The sequence below is a fragment of the Pelecanus crispus genome, chromosome 7 (assembly GCF_030463565.1).
Source record: "Pelecanus crispus isolate bPelCri1 chromosome 7, bPelCri1.pri, whole genome shotgun sequence".
In the NCBI taxonomy this organism is placed as follows: Eukaryota; Metazoa; Chordata; class Aves; order Pelecaniformes; family Pelecanidae; genus Pelecanus; species Pelecanus crispus.
In genome coordinates, this window is record NC_134649.1 from 11075201 (window position 1) to 11101578 (window position 26378).

At 37.3% G+C, this 26378-nt stretch overlaps 3 protein-coding genes across 4 annotated transcripts in view; 1 reads left to right on the top strand and 2 right to left on the bottom strand.

The window, feature by feature from the left end:
* EFL1 (elongation factor like GTPase 1) overlaps positions 1-7532 on the bottom strand; it is an 83861-nt gene extending 76329 nt beyond the window's left edge. The window contains exons 1-7 of the mRNA XM_075713711.1: positions 7513-7532; positions 6770-6872; positions 6003-6070; positions 5722-5806; positions 4167-4300; positions 3414-3551; positions 2324-2538 (exon numbers count right to left, since the gene is read on the bottom strand). Of these exons, the coding sequence (XP_075569826.1) occupies positions 2324-2538; positions 3414-3551; positions 4167-4300; positions 5722-5806; positions 6003-6070; positions 6770-6860 (731 nt within the window). The 5' untranslated portion in view covers positions 6861-6872; positions 7513-7532. The remainder of the gene's footprint in view (positions 1-2323; positions 2539-3413; positions 3552-4166; positions 4301-5721; positions 5807-6002; positions 6071-6769; positions 6873-7512) is intronic.
* Positions 7533-7704: 172 nt separating this feature from the next.
* SAXO2 (stabilizer of axonemal microtubules 2) lies at positions 7705-18763 on the top strand. Its single transcript, XM_075713793.1, has 4 exons — positions 7705-7745; positions 14352-14531; positions 15745-15947; positions 17587-18763. Exons 1-4 carry the CDS (start codon positions 7705-7707, stop codon positions 18567-18569), a joined length of 1407 nt encoding a protein of 468 aa, XP_075569908.1. The 3' UTR covers positions 18570-18763.
* A 4975-nt stretch (positions 18764-23738) lies between these two features.
* Positions 23739-26378, bottom strand: part of ADAMTSL3 (ADAMTS like 3) — a 188917-nt gene continuing 186277 nt past the window's right edge. For both annotated transcript variants that reach the window (XM_075713979.1, XM_075713978.1), the window contains exons 29-31: positions 26124-26233; positions 24368-24582; positions 23739-23848 (exon numbers count right to left, since the gene is read on the bottom strand). In XM_075713979.1, the coding sequence (XP_075570094.1) occupies positions 23739-23848; positions 24368-24582; positions 26124-26233 (435 nt within the window). The remainder of the gene's footprint in view (positions 23849-24367; positions 24583-26123; positions 26234-26378) is intronic.

The window sequence follows — 26378 nt, forward strand, 5'->3', positions numbered from 1 at the left end:
CAAAAATATCAGTTACTAATATACACCAAGTGCTAAAAGCTTTGGGAAAAAAGTAATTAAAAAAGATGACAATTAACACAAGGTGTTATCTCTGAAAACAACAAATTAGAGACTCTCAAGCCCTAAGCACCGTTTTAGAGAAATTTTCTTCTCCACCTCTCTGTATATACACCAACGTTATTACAAAAGAGATATATAACCTGGAAGTACATCAGTAAAATCCTGTGTCAAACAGTTCAAATTAAAGTATTTTTTGCTATAATTCTGCGCTGGAGAAACAAGTCAATTTTCTGTCACATTTATATGAAATTTAATTCTATCTGCAGAGAAATTACCAGAGAAAAAGAAATCATGAAAGTAAGGTAACTGAATTCTCACTTTTACAAAAATAACCATTATACTCACCTACCATTTAACAACAACATGCTTGCTTTCTCATTTACAAAGGTGATCATAGGGTGTTTATGACCACAGGCTTATATCAGAATGTGGTTCTGTAACCTATAAAATCGTAGTAGTTGATGATTTACTTGCAAATATCAAGTAGCTTGAGCTAAAGAAATAGCTTCTAAATTGCTTTTGAGCTTATAATTCTACTTATTGTAAAAAAAAGTACTCCACTGTATCTTTCTTTAAGAAACATTTTTCTCAATATTTAGCATTGCCTGACAGAATACTTCAAATACTAATACTAAACCTAGGCCACCTTTGAACTTCCCAAAACAAAAACTTAGCTTCCACAGGCTTTGTCAGTATCCAAAACAAAAGTAAGCTGCAAATTGCCCAATCTTTTTCCATACAGGACAAAGAAAGCAGATAGTTCTAAATCATTTCAACATCTGCTAATGAAAACGTTCATATTCCTACTCCAAACTTGAACAAGTTTGTAACAGTTGCATCCTAAACTCTGTATAACAACAGTTTACTACCATAATCCCTTTTTCCCATGGAATTTCAATGAAAAGTTAGAAGTCAGGAAAGCTTAAAGCCTGCAGAAATCTAAATACTGTTTCCCTGCACACCATAAAACAAGAGTGACTTGCCCATGTGGGCACCATATGGGAATGGAGGACTTCAGATAAGATATGTGTTAATGTGCGCATCACCAAAGGTATCAGAAAACTCCCTCTAGCCTTCAGAAATGAAAAGGTCTCCCCTCACACACATCCACTATGAAAAGATCTCTTTCAGACTAAAGAATATTCCAACATGTCAGAATCTGAAGACTTGTTTTCAATTTCCTTTACACCACTTACCCTCCAATTTTTTTTTTTTTATAAATCATTATTATTATTCATGGCAGATAATTAAACTAAAATAACCCGTTTTATTTTCCCTTTCCTCAGCAGTGATAAGAAATATTTGTGTTAGACTACAAACTAGACATGGAAACTTATTTAAGAGCTTGACTTTGACTTAAAAATCCTGGAGCTGATTTTTTTTTAAGGTTTTGCAATATTAAAGACATGCACTGTATTACTGAGTGTATCTTTTAAATTATATTTTCATGATGAAGACAACGACTCCACCTTGTGGCAAGCAATAAGAACATGTAATCTTTAGACTAGCCTGCTGTCCTCTGAAACTAAGGACTGAAAACCAGAAATGATCACAAGCTCAAATACAGTAATCCAGAAAATTTTCTAAAATTGTTGTATCCCCAGTTTCTTACGTTTACTTAAATATCTCTGCAATGGTCTTTAGCAACTGCTGAAATAGAAACATAAAGGTATTAGGTAACAAGAAATGCACCTGAATAAAGAACAGAAAAAAAGCAGATTAGAGGCTGATGAACATAAACACTTCGGAACAAATGCACAATTTCAAGGACAAGTCAAAGTCTGGTGCAGAAAAAACAGATCACAGTAATGCTGTGACCCAGAATTGTACTGGACAGCTGAAGCTACTGCCCTGATGCCAGTTGCCTGCCTTGTTATGAATGTCACTGTCCCTGGAGCTGGAAGGTCCAATCTACTTGTGAAACAGCTCCTGTACTGCCGCAGTTTTTCACCTAGTCTATTACAGCCTATCAAATGTCATCAATTAATAAAATACTAAGTTTATCAAGCTAGGCTGGACACTACAGTGGGCTCAGCAGCTGCTGTGTAAGTAAAACAGGGGTCCCTGTCACATAGATGACAAAGCTGGTAGTGTTTTCAGCTGTCCAGTGTTAATAATATATTAGAACTGATTATATACAGTTGCTATCACAGAAAAATATAAAAAACATCTTTAGAAATATGAAGCAACTGAAAATACTTTAAAATTAATTGCAGTAACCAATTAAAAAAAAAAAAAGACAGTAACTAAATCCCAGACTTACCCAAAACCCCAACCATCAATTGCGCTGGCAAACACCACATTTCCATGGTCTGGTGAAAAATAAAGATGTGAATCATCAGTATCTTCCAATCCAGCACTCCAGTCATAAATTTGATCTCCTGGCGCAGTGTCTGAAATACTTTCACTTTCCGTTTCTTTCTCAGCTCTTTCTTCTAAGACTTTAGAGGTAAAGAGTGCTCCAGTGACTGCATTGATCTACAGAAGGATATGTAAAAACACCCTAAGATTCGTTCACTTTTTCACAACCCTTGCAATTCAAATGCAATTCCCCCACCCTCCAAAATATGAGATTTTTTTTTAAACAAGATAGCATGCCTGTGATTCATTTTGCAATTTAAAACGCAAACCTTATGTATCTAATCCTGCCCATTCGAAGACAACAGGAGTTTGATGAAACTAACATTTCAACTTAAACACCCTGTACTTTCCAAGTCAGTCAGCCACATCGGGATCGAATATAGAGTATCATGTGTACTACACTTTGTTTCTCAGAACAAGGCATGGTGAAATAGGAACTTGTTACTGCCAACAAACAAACAACAAAGAAGGGCAAAGGGAAACCAGGTGGAGAAATGCTTAAAAGTAAGCTCTGGGCAAAATAAAAAGTTTGAAGGCAACTTAACTTACAACTTAAAAGATTAATTCACTTTATCCCTGCATAAATCCATCAATATCAGGAGCACTCTAAAGATCCTATCTGTCTACCTCCAAAGAAGTTTAAGCAATTTAACAGGAAGACTAACACATTCAGCATATTATTTCTAAAAACGAAGACTCCTCCTGATGACCTATTAAGAGGCGTTTAATACTCTTTTCTCTATCACAGGCATTCTGACTGAACCTGAAAACGAACTAGAAATAAAACGTATCTCAATGTTAAAAATTAGACTAGATGTTATAGTGCTTGATCCCACAAAGTAAGGAAAAAAAATGGTTCTGCTGCTCTAAACTTATTACAGCTACAAGGCAGTGAAAATTACAGTCTCTCTCAGTTCAAGAATGGAGAAAAGGGGGAAGGAAAAAACCTCAACAAGATCTACTGTGTAAACATGACACTTTAGCATGAATACCTGTTCTAAGATATTCTTAAGGTGCAAGTATGCTTCCTGAGGGGTGAGCTTGAGTTCCACAATCAAGCGATCGATTTTATTAATCACCAATACTGGGCGTATATTTTCTAGCCATGCTTGCCGTAGAACTGCTTGAGTCTATTAAGAAGGAAATGGTTAAAAAAAATACATTACAGAAAGTTTGACACCACTGAAGAGAATGTTAATGACAATATAATTCTAAAATTTAGTTGAACATATAATAAACGACAGGTTGACATTCAAACCAGAAATCTGACCCTCACAGTACCTAGTGTTAGTTATTACAGAATTCTGCAGAATGGCAGAATTCCATGGCAAAAACACCCACAACAACAAAAAAAAAAAAACCCTCTTTATAAACATAAGCCATGAAAAAAAGCAATCTCAATGTTATTTTGCATATTTTTTCACTTTCAATACCCTAAAAGCACATGTAAAGATACTAAATTTTTTCCTTTAAGACGTTTATTTCTTCTCTACACAAATATTCCATTACCTGAAAAATTGCATACTCACTGTTTCAACACTACACCCACTCACCAGCATTGCTCAGATTTTCAGCACAACTATGAAACTAACTACCCTCTTTCATATCTCAAGTACATTGTAATTTATTAAAAGTTTTGTAAAACTTCTTAAACCAGCTCATCTTTCACTGCTACATAAACACTTAAGACTTTGCTTACTCTGTCTTCTCTACCCTCTTTCTCTATTTAATATACTTTATTTCACCTGTGGACAGACTCCTTCAACAGCATCCACCACTATGATACAACCATCACAGAGTCGGACAGCAGTAGATACTTCTGAAGAAAAATCCACGTGCCCTGGGGAGTCTATTAAATTAATCAGATACTCCTGATCACCTAGGATCAAACAATAAATTAATATTTCAGAACAGTTTTCAAAAATATTTCTTTCAGCCACACGGTTATACTGCTTAAGCTATTATTAATTTCTAAGGACCCAATCAGCAGTAACCATTATGCTTGAGAAAAACTCCAATAGGACAGGAAGACTGTCAGCAGCATAACATCTAGTGGCTTGTGCCTAACTGGTTTTTATTTCACTCTTAATGCCAATCTTCATCTTTCAATGCCCAACTACCTGCAGAAAATTAAAACCAAAAACACACCAGCCAACCAAACAAAAAGAAAAACCCTAACCCTGAACAAGCTTGTAGTAGCATTACAGAGATCACTAGCTAAAAGACCAATCAACTGCATTACAGTCTGCATTTTAAAGATAAATCCTGACAGACTGTCATAAAAATAAAGCCTACATTCTTGATGAAACACCTCATTTCAACATTGTGTTTTTTTTAAAACACGCTTTTGACTCCATATTACTAAAATATTTTCAATCTATCCATAAAGGAGAAGTTTTCAGTATTTTCTGCACTACTCCCCCAAAAAATTCTGCTTAGTAGAGACTCCAGGCAACTTTTGATGAACTCCGGGCATTTATCATCAGCCATAATCAAAATAAGATCAAATGACTTTCTTGTTTAAGAAGTCATATTAGAGTCTAAATTTCAATACAACAGAAAAACAACTGACATAAAAGGCTCTAACCATTAAAAGTAAGGTCATTTCGGAGTCAACAATAGAACAGCCACATTTTACAATACTTAGCTGGAAGATCCTTGATTTCAACTATTTTTTATAACCAGCTGTAGCTGAAATGGAAAGAGTAATGGTGGCTTTTCTGTTCATGCAATTTGTCTGTTGTTCTTTTTTCTGCACAAGCCCGTTAGTAATGTATTTCATGGTTTCCATTCATCTAGCTGAGGATAAGACTGGTGAGGAACATGGAGTCACAACAAAGACAAGACTGTAACTACACTATAAAAAAGCCCTCTGAACAATTTATAGCAGAGTATAACAGGCATCTCGACATAAAAGTATAGTAAAGATAAGACTGTACAAAATCATTTAAAAACTCATTGGTTTTTTGAAAGAAGATCTTGCCTTTTGGTGACATTATTTCAAGTCTTAAGGTCAAAATATAAAGATTTAGATCTAAAATAAAAAGATAAAGGCAACTATTCTAATTGCCTCCATGCAGAGATACAATTGAAGATGGGTTTGCTAATCCTGAGATGGAACTTGATTATCTTAGTTAATAGTTGAATACATGCCTAAGTCTTTGCAGAATCATGGCCTAACACTGAGAAACACAAAAGTAAAAGTTACATACAAAAAATCTCAACAGCAACAATGAAGAGACAGGGAAAATTAACAAAAATATATATTAAAGTTTACACTTGCCAGCATCAACAACTTACCTTTCACAAAGTGCAGTGAAATTGCACTAGATTTCATTGTTATTCCTCGGATCTGTTCATCTTCTCTACTGTCTAAATATCTCAGCTGAGTACAAAAACAAAAGAAGAAATGATAAATCTGTAGAATTATCTCCACAAGTTACTTATCAACTGTCAAAGAGTATGACTGCAAGAAAATGAGGTTTAGCAAGACTAGGAAGGTAATTTCCTTAACCATCGCTGATTTATGATCCCAGCACATACACACCAGAATTTTGTTAAAAAAGACAGTATAACTCTACCTTTCCTGCCAAGCGGCTAGAGATTATTCCATTGCTAGATATTAGACAGTCAGCTAGAGTAGTTTTGCCTGAAAAGAAAAATAAATTACTTAGTTTAAATTAATACAGGCAATGAAAAAAGATGCAACAATATTATAAATGCTGACAACATCTAGTGTTTGGAGATGTCAACATTAATAAAGGCTTTAAAATGCCACAAAAAGGACAAACTAACTTTAAAAAAAACCAATCCGTTTATGCAACTTCACCTGTTAGGTACACACAAATTTATTTTTGAAGAGTGGATGCAATGTTACCTGTCATGACCAGAAAACCAGATGAAATAACAAACAGTACCTCAGAACCTCAATATATCATGCAATTAAACAAAAGATTTGTGTCCTAAAATGAGCGTTTATTATTTCCACCTACGTAACATTCTTCCATTAAGTAAACACAGAGATACAACAGCCTACCTCATACATGCATATATCTAATTCATGCCAACATTTAGCAACACAAAAGTGGAAAAGGTTCAGTTTCAACTATTCCAAATTATTAGAGCGTACTGCTCTCTTAAGTCCTAAAGGATAAGCTGCACCAGGGCAAAAGAAATGTGCATAGAACAAATTTACTTCTCAGAATCGGGATTAAGACACTTTAAAGGTAAATCTGTGAAAAACTACTGCTTTAAAACAGTGACCAAAATATCTCACCATCATTCAAACTAACACACACACACACGTTTTCCTCACAAGGTCTCTGCCAGTTACCAGCACGTGTCTTACCATGATCCACGTGGGCTAATATACAGATATTCCTGATTCCAGAAGTCTTCTTCTGGAGGCCAACCATCTTTCCCACGCTTGTGAGGACCATGGTTAGCTAGTTCTGTGAACAGAGGAAAGAATTTTATTTAGGAGGCAACTTAAGAAACAGCTTTTGTTGTTGTTGTTGTTTTTTAATTATGTAAGTTGTGATGAGAGCTACCGGTCAGGGGCGCCTCACACGTGGAGCGCGTCACGTTCCTCAGCCACCACTCGTACTACACCTCGGCTACCAGAAAGTCACAAAACACGGGGCACGCTTCTGCCTTTAACAAGAACCAGGGGGTTGGGCTTTTTTGGCAGTGTTTCGTTCCGTACGAGCGCTGAGCCGCCTCGGCTCTCCGCACCCGAAGGTGTCCCGGAGAGCCACGACCTCACGCTTTGCGCTCAGGCCGCGCCACGGCGGGGGCTGCCCCCTCGTCCCGGCCCCCTTTCGCCTTCCCCTCCCCCTCCCGCCGCCTCCCGCGGGCACCGCCGGGAGCCGCAGCCCCCCCGCCGCGCCCCCCCCGGGGCTGCTCCCCGCCCTCCAGCGCTTCGGCTCCGCAACAGCCGCCCCCGGAGGGGCCGCAGACCTCCCCCAACGCTTCCACGCCGGGGACCGCCGCAACGTCGCTCGGGGTGCCCTCAGGGCCGGGGCTGAGGGGACGAGGCCGCCCCCCGCCGCCCAACGGGCCCTGCCGGGGAGGGGGAGGGGAAGCCCCCACCTCGGCTCCCTCCCGGCGCCGCGCCGCCCGCACCCGGAAGCCCGCGCCCGGTCCTCCCCCGCCCCGCCCCCCGGCGCGTGACGCCGGACGGAAGCCGGCGGAGGCCGCTCCCCGCCAGGACGCCGCCGTTGCCAGGCGACGCAGCGCTGCCTTAGAGACCGCGGCGGAGGGGCGGGGGCGGCCGCAGGGAGCATGAAGCCGCCTCGCTGTCTGTGTGAGATTTGTACCTGCGGGTAAGCAGCCCCGCGGGTCGCCGCCGTGCTCGGGGAGTCAGGGGGGAGAATTCGGGTCCCCGGGAGGGTGTCCCCCCAGGAAGATGGCGGCGGCTCCCCCTCAGCACTCCGGGTCCTCCCGACGCCACCCCCACAAAAACACCCCTCATCTGGTCCCCCTCCCCCGCCACCCCCGGTTGCGCGGGGCCCCCCAGGCCTGGTCGCGGCTGTTTTTTAGCGGTGGGAAAGCAGAAAGTGGGTAACGTTCCCATTTCAACAGTTTCTGGCTTCCCTTTTTGCGGCTGGGCTCGATGATCTCTCAAGGTCCCTTCCAACCCAAAGCATTCTATGATTCTATGATTCTCAGTAAATGTGAAGTAATACATTTATGTTTATATCAGGTAGCGGGAAAAGCAGATCTTAAATGCATTAAAATAGAAAGCAATGGGGACTGTCTTTCAAAGCCACCTAGGGTAACCTCAGGATAAGGCTTTTCCATAAAAGAGCCGACTCTGCTGTGTGGAGAGAGGGATTGCGCCAAAGGAACACTCGGAAGAGTTCTTGCTAAATCAGCCTTGACAGAAACGTGTGCAAGCTCTACGGCCTTTAAAAGAGGTTTAACATATCTCCCTTTCTAACATCATCCAGGAATACTCTGCACTGTGAAGGGAAGCCCCACTATTTCTTTACTTTCAATGATCCCATATGGTGACACAGTTCGTCATCGTACTATAGCATCTTTGGCCCAGGGAGGCTGGCATAAGAGGGTACAGCAGGCAATTTTTTTGTTGAAAATTACTATTACAGGTCTATAAGCAATATTATCAATGCCATAGGTAAAAAAATTCACTAGTCAGATTTCCCAAAATCATAAGGGATTTAAACCTTGCCAAATTCACATATATGTTTATAGGTTTGGAGTCAGTACTGTTAATATTTTCAATTTCTTCTCTGTCTATTTAAAAAAAAAAACAGAAAAATAATCATCCTAGGATTCTCATCCTAGGATTCAAAGATTCATTCTTTAATATTAAAAAAAAAAAGTCTAACAACTACATACAAGGAGAGTCATCATAAGTTCACAAGAGTGTGATCACTATCTGTTGGAAGTATGGCACCAACCCTATCGCTGCAAAGCACACCATGAACTACAGGTTTCATTTCGAGGTTTGTATAGGAGATGCACTTCTTATATGTTTCTGTCTGGGAAGTCTGTCTCTCTGTTTATCAGCCACTTTTTTTTTTTTTTTGATCTGTAGACAGAGATGAGAGACAGGCAAAGTGTAAAGCTTCTCATGTTCTTTTTGACCAAGATTGTGGGTGTAGTTTGCCCCATAAATTTGTTTCAAAAGTTCTAGATTAATGAAGAGTTGGAACACATTGTTTTCATGATGAGCTATCAAATCTGGCTGAGGTTCAAGTGTAACGATGGTGAGATAACACAATCTGACAGCAGAAAACGAGGTTCAACTCAACTGAAAATTCTCAAGACAAAAACCCAGTTTAATAATATGAATAATTGAATAAAACATGCACAAAACTTATGGTTTAAAATAAACATCACTGAAGATTTTACAGTCAATAAAATCTTAAGCCATTACTGGTTTAGGCAGTACATTGTGTTTGTTTCAGTGTAGCTATAGTGTTTCTGTTTTTAGGGGAAGGCTGGTTGCTTGGCAGTGTTACCTGGACATCACAATGCATACAAATCTTAGAAGAGATTTCAAAGCAAAGAAAAAGATCTAATATTTTGTAGAAGTTATCATTTAGCTGTTTGCAGGAAATTTTTTTGAGATATAATTACTGTTTAATTCTAAGTAATAAAATAGAAGGAAACAATCTCTCTTAGCTTTTCACAGAAGAAAAAACACTCCGAAAAATTTTACAAATGCAGGAGAGGAAAGTTAGTAAGACAGAACTTTATTCTGCTTTCCCTTTACAGGGAAGTGAGAAGGGCCTCCAAAATTGCAGAATTACCTTTTTTGCATTGTGACATACACAATCCACTCATTAAAGGCTCACATCTGAGTGCTAGTGTTCATACTTAGGGGTTGCAGTGTTGGGCTCTTAGTCAAGTAATAGTTACAAGATTTTTAAGAATATTTTTAATAGATCCCTTCTTATTAGACTGAATCACTTTCTGTGCCTATTAGGTGATCTTTTTCAAAATCAGCAAATAATCGTCATGCCAAAAAACACTGGAAGGGTACCCAGTGCTGAGCATGCTCAAAGATCAATTTGCAGAATAGGTCCAATGCTGGGGACTTCTCTATTTTTAGTAACTGACATAATTTCTAGCCTTTTGAGGTTAAGACTTTAAGACTTTTGCAGTAGCATAAGTTGCTACCGAGGCAGTATGATGATCATTTTCAAGCTGCTATGGTAGACACATAAGTTTGGTTGGAGGGTTTCTTTTTTTAATAAACCACAAATATGTTCTCAAAACTGCATTGTGCAGAGTAATGGATTATGTATTGTTTCCTACGATATTCCGGCTCCATTTCTTGTTTTAGAAGTGGCATATTTTTGATGTGGCAAAACTATGAGATAGTTTTACTTGGGATTGATCCATAAAGAGAAGGAAGTCTTTTTATTTTCTTATTTCCCATAGGTTCCAAATGTGTTAACTTAATACAAGAGAAAATTAACCCCTGCCAGCAAGTACAGTCAGGCTCAATAGAAATGTCTAACAGCAAATACAGATGTTAAATCTGGCCTCCAAAGGAAGAATAAAGCCTCTGAGGTTGATGAACTCTCTGCACTGAAGAATAGTATTTGTCTACCATAAAAGATAATCACAGCACACAAAAGCACTGAAGTTTAGTTTTGAGATATAAAAATAAACTACTGCTTTATCTTCTTCTCAATCTATCAGCCTTTCCCCATTTATCGCACTTCTGTTATCATTAGCGTAAAAATCTAGATTCCTGAATAAATGTAAAGTAAGAGGAGAGAGGAAGATTTCTCTAAAATACGGGGTATTTAAGCCTTCATACTGATCACATGTAAATACACGCAAACCAAATAAAAACTACTAGGTTTCCTGTCAACACTAGGAAAGCAGATGACTCTCAAAAATACAGTGTCCATACATAACTTCTGTCTTTCAGACTATAGTGTGTGCACTGGCAGTTAAAAAAACCCAACAACTTTGAGGTTGGTTGGTCTGTTTGCTTCTTAAATAAGTTCTTGATGATGATAAGCATTAATCTTTCCTCATTATTAGTCTAGTTCTCTGAGAGGAAAATACTTTCTGGGAAATTTTCAAGGGTCTTGCTAGCACTGTATAAAAAACAACTGTATGTATGCCAGATCCTAAATAAGTGAAATTTGGCATCATTCTGTTAAAATAATCAGAGCAACAGTGTTTGGCAGTAGACACCCTGTATACTGTCAATTTTATTTAGCTGAGATTCTGTTCAGACCTTATGCAAGCCACAAGGTAGTTAGTCTCCCTCAAAGAACAGAAAGAATAATATTCCATCAAAGCAGGCATCAGTCAGTCATGGGGGAAGGCATAGTCTCACCAAATTAATTTGAATTAGCAGTAACTCTGGGGTTGAAGTTAAGATAACTACAAGTAACAAGTTGAAAATAATCAGTGACTCAAGGAGTTCTGGCCAAATTGTAAGCAAGGTATTTCATTTATTAGAGCTGTAATATGTCTTCTCTGATGATGCTTAGCATCGTCTCTCTAAAGAGCTGTGATGTCCCATGTAATCAGCTTTATAAAGTTATTATCTAAATAAAAACTTTTGGTTTAGCAGTTGGACAACACCCAAAAGTAGATTTATTGGTTAACCAAAAAACCCCTAATCTCTTCTCCAAGTCAAATTCATGTTTATATTAAGGTCATTTTACATTGCCTTTTAGGCCCGCTGAAAGTTCTTTCACAGCACAGAGTAGGATGTAGGATCTTCCTGAACAGTCTCATCTGAATCCAAGCAATTTTGTACATAGTTAGAGGCTGTTCAGAATTATTTCATATGCTAGAAATGACTGGGATCAAGGACTTCTTTGATTCAGCAATGAATTCTAATGCAATTACAAAAGATTCTTTCCTTGGAGAGATACATTAGATTACTTTGACCTCTGTGTTGAATCTACCAAGAACTACAGGCTCACTCTGCAAGTAATTATTTTTCTAATACCTATTTCTGTTTGTAGCATGACCATTCAGCAATACAGGGAATATACTGACAATATTGCTTAGAAAATAGTGAGAGTTAAGTCTTTAAAGACTGGTGATACCAAAACAGAGAAGGTGTTTTGTTCGGTGATTGGTCTTCTGGACCAGCTGTGGTGGTTTGACCCTGGCTGGATGCCAAGTGCCCACCAAAGCCGCTCTATCACTCCCCTTCTCAACTGGACAGGGGAGAGAAAATATAACAAAAAAGCTCGCAGGTCGAGATAAGGACAGGGAGATCACTCAGCAATCACCGTCATGGGTAAAACAGACTTGACTTGGGGAAAAAAATCAGTTTACTTTATTACCAGTCAAAACTGAGTAGGAGAGAGGAGTGAGAACATGTGTAGGGTAATGAGAAATAAAACCAAATCTTAAAACACCTTCCCCCCACCCCGCCCTTCTTCCCAGAAATCTGTTATCCCAGAGGTGCTACCACTGTCGCTGATGGGCTCGGCCTTGGCCAGCTGTGGGTCCATCTTGGAGCCAGCTGGCATTGGCTCTATCGGACATCGGGGAAGCTTCTAGCAGCTTCTCACCGAAGCCACCCCTGTAGCCCCCCCCTACCGAAACCTTGCCACGCAAACCCAAGACACCAGCTTATGGCAAACTGAAGACTGTCAAAATGAAGTTTCTGTAGATGAATATTTTTTGTTTCAAACTCCTTTGAATTGTATGCCTAAAATATGTGAAGAACATTATAATATGATACCCTATATTTCTACTAGCTTTCAAAACATACATTCAATGGTTTTAGTTTCTGCTTAGCTGTTACTTTTAGATGTTACATGACACAGCATATGCTGTTTATACTTACTGAAAAAAGTATTACTAAGGTGGTAACTGACTTACATGAAAAATGTGGTGGCAGGCAAGCACCATGCTGAGAAATAGCACACACTCACCTCCTTGTTTTCCTGCCTTTCCTGGTCTTTCCCTGTTCTTCATTTTTCCTTTCTCTGCTATGTTCGGAATAGGTCTCTCAATAGTTACTTGACTATCTGTTGACTTGATTGAAAATGAGTAAGCACCTGAGGCTTTGAAAGGATCTGGCTTCTTAGACAGGGCTACTTCATTTCTCATTTATTGAACTACTGAGCTGGCAAAGTCAGGCAGCCCAAACTAATACCAGCTTTAGGGATCTCCAGTTCCAGATAACTTCTTTTAGTGTTTTTTACATTTTACTTTTCCCAGCAGGAGTCCTTCATGTCTGTTTCTGTATTCTGTTTTACCTTGCTTTAATTTATTTTTTTCCTTCTTGGTATTCAGTGCTAGCTAAATTTCTCTGCAGACCTTTGAACTATTCCTTGGGTATCTAGCTTCCTGAAACTTGATTTGTACCCAGTAAGAGCTCTGCACTTTTACCTTTCTTGTTCTTTAGTTATTTTTGGTTTTCATGTACAGAATTTTACAAGACTCATTTATTTAAAAAAATATGCTTTATTTTTTTATTATTTCCCTTTGCTTATATCTGAACTAGTATTGCAAGCTGTCAGCCACAAGTAGGAGGAACATCTTTCATTATGTATCTCCTTAAAGGAGAGATTAAATAATAATCACGTCAGACAAAATAAAATTTTAAAACTATGCTTGAAACAAACTACCAGAGAGATGTAAGGGCATTATGCAAATTAGAATAACTATAGAAGATTTTCAAAGCAATATAGAAAATAACAAGTACATTTTCATTTCATGTATAATTTACACAAAAGAAGTTATAAGTAATAAATTAAGTTGTGATATACCTCTTCACACCTTTTAACACAACAATTAAAATAGGCATCAATGACAAGCAGGTGTAATTGAAATAAAACCTATTAAGATAAAGGGATGACATTACTTCTAAACAAACAGAGGTTTTGGATAGAGAATTTAGTCAGTCCTTGAAAAAAAGGGTTGAAAACTCAGAAATGGCCTGCAGAGCAGTAGAAGTGCAGATGAGATTTCACACCACTAAAATTTTAATCCAAAAGGGTTAATCAAGTGTTGTGGTGAAAATAGGTGAGCAGATGCACAGAAATAAAAAGACAAGTGATGAGAGAAAATAGTAAAAAAGAGACGAGAGGAGAAATGAAGCATAGTTAGTTATTTTTACAAATAACACTAGTAATATCATTAAAGATTGAAAAAAGAGAGGAAAGTGCATCTTGGTGGTAGCATCATTTAGAGGGCTGAGATCAACTCTCTCCATCCTTTGTATTCTGTACTAAGGACTAACTCACATACTGATACTGTTTATTACTGTATTAGTATACTGTGCTCTGGGACCTATGCCATCAGCACAATATTTTGTGCTTTTATCACTCAGAAAAGACTTTAAACACAAGCTACTGACATTGTTCAATCTTCCCCATTTGTTATTCACTCCCAGTAGATAGGGCATGGGTTTTCCCCTTAAATGAAACTATTCGAAATGATCTCATCTGATGTGTTTTACCCAGGCGCCATCGCTGCCCTCATAAACCCACAAGGATTTATGATAATGGACAACAGCCGTGCCTCACGACAGAGTATGTGGAAAAATATCCCAAGTATAGCAACATCTCTCCTCCCCGGAGCCTTAAGCCGAAACAAGAGTACCAAGCGCATCGTGGGAAAATGGAAGGAATTACAACATTTAAGTAAACATTTTGAAGCAATGTGTTTTACAATCACTCTATAAACTTTTTCATACTTTCTCATTTAAGGAGGGACAGAACATTGTATTGCAATCTTTATCAAAATGCAATCATTGCTTCCTTTATACTTTCAGCATATTTAAAAGTATAAATTTTGAGTGTAGAAATATGGTTACCACAAAAAAGTCATAAAAAGTAGTGAAGCACGCATACAAAAAGATTTGCATTCTTTATAGCATCCTTTAACCTGTAAAGATAATCTACAATTTTTGTCCTTGTTTTCAGCCTGTTTTGGAAATCTAGGTCTCATCAGTCCTGAAAAACCTGGCAAGCTGGGGAACTTTCTGTAATACATGTGTGGAATCTGAGAGAATGGGAAAATGAAACCTTAAGAAAAAGGAACAGAGATTTTTTTTTTTTTTTTATTCAGACAGTTCTAAATTATTAGGAGTTTGAAGAAAGCCAACTGTAAAGGGGTTCAGTAGGTCTGTCCTGTCAGTGCACAGACTCTGATGTTAAGCTTACGAAATTAAAGAGCATCTTTCAAAGAGTTAGAAAAAGACATCACTCATTCATTATTAATAATGTGATAAGAGCATAAACCTTTTTCCATTATTGTTTTTCTTTTAAGCTATAAGGGCAACAGGTGAAACTTCTTTGTTTATAAAAAAACAAAAGGGACATGCATAGAAAGGCCAAATGCCCTTCTACAAGATTGATTGTATACTGCATGTACTGTTTAAACACCTACATATGTAATATACACCCTTTTAATGTAATGTTCTCATATAAAAATGGTGAAATGCTGTTTCTGATTATATTCCATTCTCCTCATGCAATTAGTAAATGCTGCCACTTGTAGTAGTTTGATCTTTGCTCTGCTTCTTTCTGGATCATTTTGTGAAATTACAGCAACTTTTTCTATTCTCCTTTCAGACATCTTAAAGAATATTTTTAAACTGGGAATGAGACTCAGTGTTGAAAAAGATGCTTACCATCTGCCTTTGAATAAAGGCTATATCATGCATCAGAGACCCTAGATTTATGTACTATGGTTTTCTTTCCTCCTTGCTATCCCTCTAACATATGGCATCAGATTGATTTTTTTCAGAGTAAACATTATAAGTCACTGTTTTTCCCTACAATGAAAAAATGACAGAAGTGACTCCATCAGAAAAAAGTTTTTTAACCAGTGTTTCCTGTTTCCCCAATTCAGATCTGATTATTTACCATATGATATTGTGAAACGACCTTTTCGGGTACAAGAAGAACATAAACCAAAGATGGGAGAGATAGAACTGGGAACCACATACCAGAAAGATTATAATGCTCATAAAATACAACCAGTGACATTAGTAAGACCTCTAGAGAGAAAACACACTACAGAAGCAAAATTGGATACCATACCAACCTATCAAGGTAATAATATATGCTGCCTTTAGAAAGAGAAATAATCAAGATGAAGGTAGCATTTTGAATTATCTATATTAGAAACTGGATTTCTTAGGTTGAGGCAGAGAGTAAGACATAATAGAAAGCAGGTGATAATGCCTTAAGATGTTCAGCACTCCAGTTGTGTAGAGGTGACATTTATTGGTTCTAAACGAAAAGCCTTCTCTAAGGTTTTCTTGGCTAGGATAGAAATTCTAACATACACTTGGTTAGGCTATCTCAGACACAAGTTGGTTGCAGTTGGAGTGCCAATATATCTTTCAGATAGTTATAGCTCATGTAACACATGTTTTTCCACGGAGTAAGTCAAAAGTTGATTTTAGATTTCTTTCTTGTGTACTGTATAGCTTGCAGATCATCCTAGTAATGATATGTTTTGACACAAATTATTCTATTGCAATGGTCAGCACAAAGGCACTAAATCTTTTAAGTCATTCTGGCAAGTGACCTTGATATACTTAATACAAGTAGAAAATCTTATACATAAAATGTGTTACTGAATTTGCTACATGTACTGCAGTGCAGCCCCAGTTAAAAGTAAGTAAAAAATAAATTATGAGATATGATCTACTAGAGTGCCAGGATGAAAATCAGGATGTTCCTGATGATGAGGGCCAGTGAGAATCAGATATGGCTATTAAAACCGGAAGTTAGAATGCTTGGTGCAAAATGAGCAGATGTGAGAGTGCAGTGACAGAAAGATTTGGAAGGATAACATTTGGGAAAAAAGGCTCTTCAAAAAAACCCAGAGTTATATTTCAGTAGCTTCTTTAAGCATAGGCCTATGCTAGATAGAAATGCATTTATATAAACACATTCTATTTATATTTATTAATTCTAAATAATTTATAAGGAATTTAAATATTTCTATTTCATGTACGTGTAAGTAGTAAGCTAGCAAATAATGAATAATTTAGCCTAGTCTCAGCATACAACTAAGACAGCATGCAACTGCTTCATTTAAAATGTATGTTAGCAGTTCAACAGGGAATAAGGATCAAGGAGTGAAAAAACACTGAAGCTAAGTTGCGTACAGTGATTGCAAGACAACAAATTGATTTCAAGTGCCCGTGAAGAAGTTTAGACTAGACAGTAAGTTTTGTAACTATAACAGAACAGTCTGTTTGTAAAAACACCCCAGAAGCAAAGAAAAAAAAATCCCAACAAGCTTTAAGATCATATAATGTTGATATGGAAATTGTAAGAGAGAATTCTCCCAATCAGTAGTGAACATGACCCATTGACCTATGAGGTTCCTTTCAGTCTTGTATATTTACATTTTACTTAGAACTGCATGCAAGACAGTGTATATAAAATCTGTATATGGCTATTTTCTGTATAGAACAGGCACTAAGTATGTACATGCAACATTTTCTTTTTCCTTGAGGAAATATTCAAAATAGGGCATTGTACAATTTTTTTTGTCTGTTTTTATCACACCAATAATAGAAGACAGTTTTGTCTTATCACAAACACATTATCATTCTCACTTATATCCATTTTATTTCTTTTGCAAGATTTAATACTGGAAGAATTTGACTTAATTTTAAAGGAATGGTCTTAAGTAATAACACTTGTATGGTGAAGTTTTGTTTTTGCCTTAAAGATGACTATAGGTCATGGGAAGTTCAAAGAAGGGAACCTAGTAAGGTGGAGCATATATACCACCCGCCTACAGAGAAGTTTGGAAATTCTACTACGTTTCAAGATGACTTTGTTCCTAGGGAACTGAATCTCAGACAAAGTTTTAAACCTCCTTGTGTAGCCAAGCTTTCAGATGTGCCTTTCGATAGTACTACTAGCCATCGTACTTCTTACATTGCTCATCAGCTGGAACCCAAATTTGTGAGATCAAAAGAAGAATACAAGCCAAGCAACCAACCCTTTGAAGATCTCACAACCCACCGGAAAGATTTTAAAGGGCTACCTGGGCAACTTGCAAAAAGCTGCAAGCCTGAAAATGCAAAAGTCAGATCCAATGCTCATTTTAATGGAGTCACTGAATTCCAGGATCGTTTTCAGCCATGGCTGGTCTCCTTGCCTGAGGTCCGCAAAACAAAAGAGTATGTTCCACCTCCAGGCAACATGGATTTTAACTCCACAAGCCGTCTTGATTACATTAAGCATGAGATTTCTCCTGCTGTCCCCATAAGACCAGTTTCTAATGGAAGAAGAACCAATGCCCCTTTTCAAGGGAACACTACTACAAAGGAGGACTTTAAAGCTTGGGGCATCTGTCAGCAAGAAATTACTAAGAAACAACAGGAAATTCCAAAACCCACGGGAAAATTTTATGATTTAACAACATTTAAATCTCATTACATACCACATCAGATCATTCCAGCTCAAAGTTTCAGACCTGTACATGCTATAGTTCCTAATTCGGCTCCTTTTCAAGATGAAACTATGTATCGCACAGCATATACTCCAAAGAAACAAGAGACCTGCCCAGCAAATTACCCATCTCCTCCAGGTTATGTCTATGTAAACACAGATTCTCATGGTCACAAATTCTTCCGTCAGCTTACTCCAGAATTTTCTGAGTCAAATAGTAACCCTATTCCAAAGGAAGTGGCTGTTCTGTCATAAAACTTAAATGCAATATTTCAAGCACCCTGGTGAAATAATTGGAATCCTACTTGTCTATTTTTTCTTCAAATAACACTGAAAGCAAATTAAATAATGCAAATTCTGATTTTAAAAGCATTTAAACTAATAGCTTGAAGGAAATCAAAGCAAAACCAGAAGTTTATTACAAGACTAATTAAGATTTGCCAATTTTTGTAGGAATAATGCATCTTACATGGCATCTGTTCCTTTTTTTTTGGTGGTGAATTCTAGTTTCCTTGAATTCCCAGATTTCATTATGCTCCATCTCAAGCATATGTATTGTACATTTAATTCTTTCAGATTTTCTGCAAATCAAAGGATTGTATTTGTGAAATAGCAAGTGTCTTTTGATCACAACTTCTTTTTCATAGTAAGCAAATAATGCTATAATAATCTAAATAATTAGCTTATCAGTCCAGTTTTTCATTTCATCAATACTTTCAGTAATCAGATAAGACTTTTTTTCTTTACATTTTGCTGCCCAAATCATAAGATAGCATCCCATGATACGCAGCCATTTCTGAAAAACCTGTTTTTAGCTTTAGTCATCATTACTTTTCCTTCATTCAGTTCTGAGGAGAGTGTAAAGGTCACACTGTAATTTGTGATAGCAATTAACAAGAAGTAACCTTGCTCTTTTTCTGTACACATACTTGAAATCACTCAGACGTAAAAAGCAGGTCATTAGACTCTGTCTCCTAATTTCTCTGATAGTGCTTTTTCAGCCTTACTTCCAAAGGAAACAAAGCTGATGCAAAGCTTTCGACATGCTGATACTAAGTGCGTGTCTTCCCACCCAGTGTGCAAATTCAATCAAATTCACAAAGAGATTTCACAGATGATTGTTTTTTGAGTTTCTAAGATAGATTGTAAGGAAGCAGAGAGAATCAGGTTCAAAAAGTTAACATCCATCCACCACCATTTTTGATCCTACTATCCAATTTTTTAAAGATAAACAGCCTGTTATCACTGCCAAAGTTCACTGCAGAGGCAGTCTGAAGGGGAAAATGGCAGAAAACTATGAAGTTGTATGTAGAGATAACAGAAAATAGTGTAAACTCAGTTAAAAAAAGAAATATCAACTGAGATGCAAAAATCCCTAGACAGCCTGGCTTCAGTCTGTCTACTCTTCAAAGAATTACTTGTTACAAATACACACAAAACGAATTTTTTATAGAAATTGTACATGCAATGATTATGCTTCTGTATGACATATTTAGTATTTTCTCTATGTATCTTCACCTGATTTGAGGAAATCTAGATGAACTGATTTCAGTCCTATTATGTTCATGATTTAAGCAAGTTCCAATAAACAGTTTTATGATTAACAGTATTAGCATGTTTTATCACAGTACTGCAGTATGATTTTTTTTTCACTATTGTATATCTTGTACGGATTGGTATAGGGCAATCATTTAGGCTCTGAAGAATTATGTGCTTGTACTTCATGAACCAAATCACCAATAAAAGGACTAAGATCAATGATGGCAACATGTTGAAAGCAGGAAGTGGATCATATGCAAGGAAGAAAGCCGAACTGAGTATATTAGCTGTGCATAAAAGCATTGCATGAGAGAGCTCCAGACATTATTACAGCATCAGTTACTTTTAGGTAATTTTTGTCTTTGTACTGTGTTTTTTGTAATATGACTTACTCTATTAATGAAACAACAATTCAATTAAACTTTTCTGTCTGAAGATTATTCACTTCCCCGGCTGGTAAAGACATGTTTTTGACTGGGCATGAGCAAGGGCAAAATAAAGCTGTGATACCCTAACAGCAGGACAGGAAAAAGTCTAATTCATTGTCATCCTTCTGTACCACAGAAGAAAACAAACTACAAATAACCTTTCCTTTATGAAACTTGAGTCACTCTCTGGCCACAACTGAGGAAACAAAATCAAAGCTTCACACAATTCTACCTACCCATACACAAGCTTGGTACCTCATGAGAAGTTTACAGGAGCTCCTGATATCTACCAGCTCTCTTTTCTAGGGAGGAAGAAAACTCATTGAGAAACACAGTCTGAATCCATGAAGGTATGTGTGCCTGTGTGTTCTGCTGAAGATGGCTCCTCCTCTGGGTCTGTGAGGGAGCCCAGATGCTTTTTGTAATTTTCACAGCTGGTTTTTTAGTTCTTAAGACACTTTTTTTTCCCCCCACGTTAAGTTATGGAAAGTCATTTGCTGCCACCTACCAGCACAGTACAAAAATTTTTGAGAGGAAGTGGAGGGCATATTCAGATACATTTAACAGTTCCTCTGCAGATGTGTTTGAAGACTTTTTTAGGGTGGAGGGCACATATTCCCTTTCATTTTGCCCTTACTGTTTTCCCCTAAGTTTAATAGTGAAAGAGAGAAGCCTTTATTCCATTACAGTTGAAAGAGCCACACCCTACTGATTGTGCTTCCAGGAAAAGCATCAAATGATATCATAAAACTTCAGACAGCGTTCAATACTTGAGGTCAACTTTTTCATAAGTAACATGTTACTGAAATGCAGACAAAATGAACAGCAGGCTGGAAAAGTAATATTTCTCAGAATAACAGCTGTTAAAAAAGCATTTTATGATGTCATGCTAAACCAAGATGTAAAAGCGGAAAAGTTACTCATGGATTCAATTGCTACTCTAAAAGTGCTTTTTGTGCACTATGCTATACAGCATGCTCAACAGAACTGCTGTACAGAATCTTTTTCTTTTTTGTAAAGGCTGCACAGAAAGAATGCATTGGTGACACAAAAGGAAAATTAAATAGACCCATGCACCTTTGCCAATGTTACCATCTAGGATAAATCTGAAACACCATTTCATTGCTAGACATGTATTTTCAATTTAATAAATTTTTTTAAGGCTTTTCTTGTTGATATTATTTATGAGAGTCCTTTCTAAAGACTATTACACATCTTGGATATTCTGAAACAAGTATTTTCCTGTAGTTACTCCCTTCGCCCACTAAATATAAAACATAGAGCTGTTCTGCTGGATCTAAATGAACTTTGCTTGGTGCAGTACGTGAAGGCCTGGCAAAGAAATGCAACTTTATTCCATCTTTTTACAGAATCCTGATTCTAGGTTTCAATGAATCAGAGCTGACTTATTTGGGTTTTGGCAAATTTTCTTCCCCACTTTTTCAGTCAGGTTACATCTATGTTGCCTCTTAATAGCAGCGCAAAGCAGACTGTAACAAAGCAGAGAATCTGTCTGATAAACTGTCAAAAATGAAAAAATCCCAGACTGATGGACATAGGAGGTTAATAAAATAATACTTGGAATGAAAGCATAGCCACCATGAAAATCACAGTAATAAACAATCTCTGGGTAGTCACAGTGTTGAATAATCAAACTAGAGTTTATTTCAGAAATATCAAAACTACATTCAAGAAAGCTAAATATTAGACATCTTCAGTTACTGGACAAGCAATAAAATAATCTACAGAGGAATGTCATGCCAATTGCAATAACAAACATTTACAGCACTGCTTCTGTATAGCATGCATACTTAACCAAAGACAAAATTAAAGCAACAAAAAAATGCTATGTGTTAACATTTGAAAACTTTAAATATAAAGGAAAAACATGAATAAGAAATTTTGGTAATAAGAAAAAATATATGTCCAAAAATCTTTATTAAACACTGTACAAAACAAAATATTGCACTTTTAAATCAGACAATAAATATCTACAAAAGTATCTTACAAATGTTTTCTTTTAATTTAAAAAACTGCTTAAACAATCAAGACCCATTGCTGATTAAAAAGGTAATGATCAGGAATATCTATACAGTAGTGCTAATCTAATCTTCAGTGATGCAAACCCATTGTGCAGGAATGCTGTTTCTAAAACTGTTCTTACAGCATACCCACTAATTAGCATGTAATATAGTTCAGTAATGTAACACAAGATCCAAGTCAATACAAGCATTCAGGCCTCCAACATGTGCAGTAGTTTGGAAACTACAAAAGAAAAAAACTATCTATCTGCTGCCTCCTATGGGGTTCTCTCTGCTTACAGCCCTAATGAGGCATAATCTGCAATATGGAAAATAATTTACCCAGGAATATCATAATCAGAATTTAACAACTTGCAAAAGACTCAAATGGTTAGTGGTCACTATGAAAAGTCATCTTGATGGAAAACTGCTCAAAAGAGATTTCTTGCACTTGTCTATCTTAATAATTCTTCCTTGGACATTTTTCCCCATTAACAGGGGAAAGAAGAAAATATTTGTTCAAGACAGAAAATCTGACAGCCGTGTCTGGCCAGTTACCGGCTCCCCATTTGACTTGATGTGCAAGAGAACAGTGCTCACAAATGTTTCATTCACAGCTCTGACAAGGAAGCCTTGTGTCTAATTTAAAATCAGTAGAAAAGTCTAATCACGCCAGAACTTCAATTGTACTTCAGTGACTGGAGCAGAATAGAAACAATGGAAAATGACACTTCATTTATTCAAAACAGATCTATTGCTGTTTTGAAAATTGTACTAGTATCTACAGCATCTTTTACTGCATACACATAAATACAAGCATGAAAAATGAAATGTACTTCCGTGTATCCATCTGACAGCTAATGTCAGTAAAACACATCCTGTGAGATCAACCCTTAAGCTCGAGCTGTTTATGAAAATGAAGTCACTGCCAAAAATTTTACAGCTAGAAGCCACAGGTTCTATAAATTTAAAAATTGTGTTAATTTTGATAAAACAATAAAAACAAAACCTAGGGGTCAATAGCTGCTGCATTCCAAAATTCTTCAAAGGATTTTGTGACTTTGTTTTTCTCGTAAGTTCAGGACAGTAAGCACTACCTAGTGCTTTTAGATAATGCTTTTTCCCCTGATAAAATTGTAATGTGTTGGTCTGTAAAATTTTACAGATGATATGCCATGATACTATCTTCCTAATCCAGACACGAAAATGTTTAAAACATTAAAAGTTCCATTGCAAAGAGTGGATAATAAAAGTTCCCAGAAAAAATACCCTGTCCAGCATATCAATCTGCAATACTGTCTTTTCATTAGCCCCATGTTTCCATTTAACTGTTATAACTAATGCCTTATTTACAAGTATATACTTCGAGCAGGCTAGTTTAATGAACCTCTCTTCTCATCTCTTCACTGCAGCATCATGAACTTTCCATAGAAGAGTTACATTTCTTGACATGACTGACAACATCTTTCTTTGTAGATGTCTATCAAGCATAACTTTAGTTGCTTTACAAATGTACAGTAGTGAGTTGTATCCTTGCATTCGCCTTCTGAAAAATATATTTAAACATTAAAAGGCTTTATAATGGACAAAAGATAAATAGTAGAACTTATCATCGTAATTGTAAACAACTGAGGGATTCTTGGTAGCTTTGTAGTTATTTTACTTTGCATTTCTGGCAAAAGCTAAACTAGGTCACAAATAAGAGGTGTGATCTCACCGCATTCCTTTACCTATTGTCTGTTTCAGAAAACTACCCCATCTTTCAGGAGTTAACAGCTTGCTCAGAGACTTATGAGTCACAACTGGCACAGTCATGTAGGGCAATCTGCATAAAACAACTTCCTAAATATCCTGTTTCTAAAAGTGCTTTTGAGGCTTAATATCAAACTGGCCTACTCAGAGAAAAATAACCCCAGGATTATGAATCGCTCCTTGGAGAGGATAGTTTTACCTTTGATGTACAATCAAATGCTTGCAGAATCATTAGTGTACAACTGTGAGTCACGTTCTAATATAGCTGCTACAAACTATTACTATGCTGATATATAAATAAACATTTACATACTGCCACAGGATGTGACATTGCAGTGTTGCCAGGTCACTGGTCTCTTCCTCCATCCGCAATACTGATCAGCCACCGGTTTGTAGTTCTTTCTGTGTACACAGTACACTCGTCTTGACTGAAATCCACTCCCGCAGGCCACACTGCAAGGCCTCCAAGGGCCTGTCCGCCAATAGACATCGCACGCCTCTGAAGAACAGTTTCTTCTGACAGGAGATCTGTGGAGGAAAATAAATGGCAGTTAAATGTTTACTTTTGTGCTAAACCCTTATTCACAGAATGATAGACCCTATGTTGGAAGGAACTTCTGGAGCCCGATTAGTCCACGCTCCCTACTCATAGCACAGCAAACTAGACCCGGTTGCTCAAGACCATCTCCATTTGCATTTTAGATATCTCCAAGGATGGAGACTCCACAACCTTTATAGGTAACCTGTTCTAGTGTTTGAGAAGCCTCACAGTGAAAAAAGTTTTTTCTTCTATTTAAGTTGCATTTCCTGTGTTTCATTTTGTGCCCATTCATCATGCCTCACTCATGAGGAAACAAAAGACAAGGCCCTGTTTCTTTAAACCAATTCCTTAATCCTGGAATAGAAAAAAGGTTTTACCTTTAAGAAAACTTACCTGAACCTGAAATGTTGCATACTGGATGCTGCAAGTACTTCCTGCATAACCTCTCTCCTAAACACAAGTAGTATTTCTATGCTAACACTGGACCTCCTTGAACATTTGAAGCTGCCAAAGTAAAATCCTGGCTCTTAGTAGTAAATGGAAGTTTCACCATGTACTTCAGTGGAGCCAAAATGTCATTGTTTGTGCAGCAAAAATGCTTTAAAATGCTCTAAATTCAGAATCACTTCTATAGCAAGAAATATGAAGAGCTGGGTTCAGTAACTGAGAAACACGGTAACAATTCCCATGTATGTACTTGTTACCCATTTATTCCCTGCTCTTCATTGCCCTACCTACACGTTTGGTCTGGAACAAAGTTTTGTACCCCCAGGCCGTCACGTTCAGTTTTAATTTGTCTTTAGTTCAGCCTTTTTGAGATTATGGTGTTTTACAGAGACTGCCATCCATCCATGTGCTATAGCATAGTCCCAAGCGAATCTGCTGATTAAGATTTTGTGGAGGTGTGTAGCCTGTACTTTTCGTATTGAAAGGAGTTGTTTAAAGACAAAACCAAATTAACAGAGTTCTTGCAAAGAATGTGTACCTTGAACTAAAAAGTCATACTTTCTCAACCATTCAGTTTTTACATGCTTCATACATGCCTCAGTAATGCATACTAAGAGGCAGAATGAGATCTATTTATGCAGAGAAGTACACCTTATTTCAGAAATCATAAACTAGTAAACCAATTTACATGGTCCACAAAATAAGGCCCAGGAAAACTCTTATTTTATAAAATTTGGGCAGTAGACCATAATAAAAAGTGATATCAGAAGTGACCTTGTTCAGCAGTAATAAAAGAAGTTATTGGAGATCACTCCAATTTCTACTTTCTTTTTGGGAATCAAGATTCTCTCATTCTGTTTCTAGCTTTGCCATTAGTGGAGGACAGTGGAGGACACTGATCAAATCCATTACTCTCCTTGGGTTCCTGAATTCATCCAGTGTATACCAACGGGTGACTGTCACTACCTCCTTTCCTTGTGTTCAATACATAAAAATTTGCATATTTATACTGCATTGACAATCCTGTATCTTTAATTTGATCATCTAAAGAATCTAACTTTTACTGCTTCAAACTGTATACCTCTTTCTTTCATCACAAGAAGAGTTTGGCACCAAAGATCCATTATGAAGTTGACATATAAAGTGATGATGCTGTAAACCTACAGGGCGGCCCACACAGCGACCAGAACACTGAAAAGCAAGAGAAAAGGGTGAGGGGAAAGAAACAACCAAGTTAATAACAACAGAATTGCCCTTCTAGGCAGTTACCCAGTTACACAACCCAGTCATAATTCTTGATCTATCTCTCCTTCTTCAACCCTATTGCACCTCAGTT

What these genes read in the sequence shown, in the direction of transcription:
- SAXO2 (XM_075713793.1), top strand. Translation starts at nt 7,705, where the DNA reads ATGAAGCCGCCTCGCTGTCTGTGTGAGATTTGTACCTGCGG. An exon ending in TGTGAGATTTGTACCTGCGG is followed by an intron (nt 7,746 to 14,351) that starts GTAAGCAGCCCC and finishes TGTTTTACCCAG; the next exon opens with GCGCCATCGCTGCCCTCATA. An exon ending in TACCATACCAACCTATCAAG is followed by an intron (nt 15,948 to 17,586) that starts GTAATAATATAT and finishes TTTGCCTTAAAG; the next exon opens with ATGACTATAGGTCATGGGAA.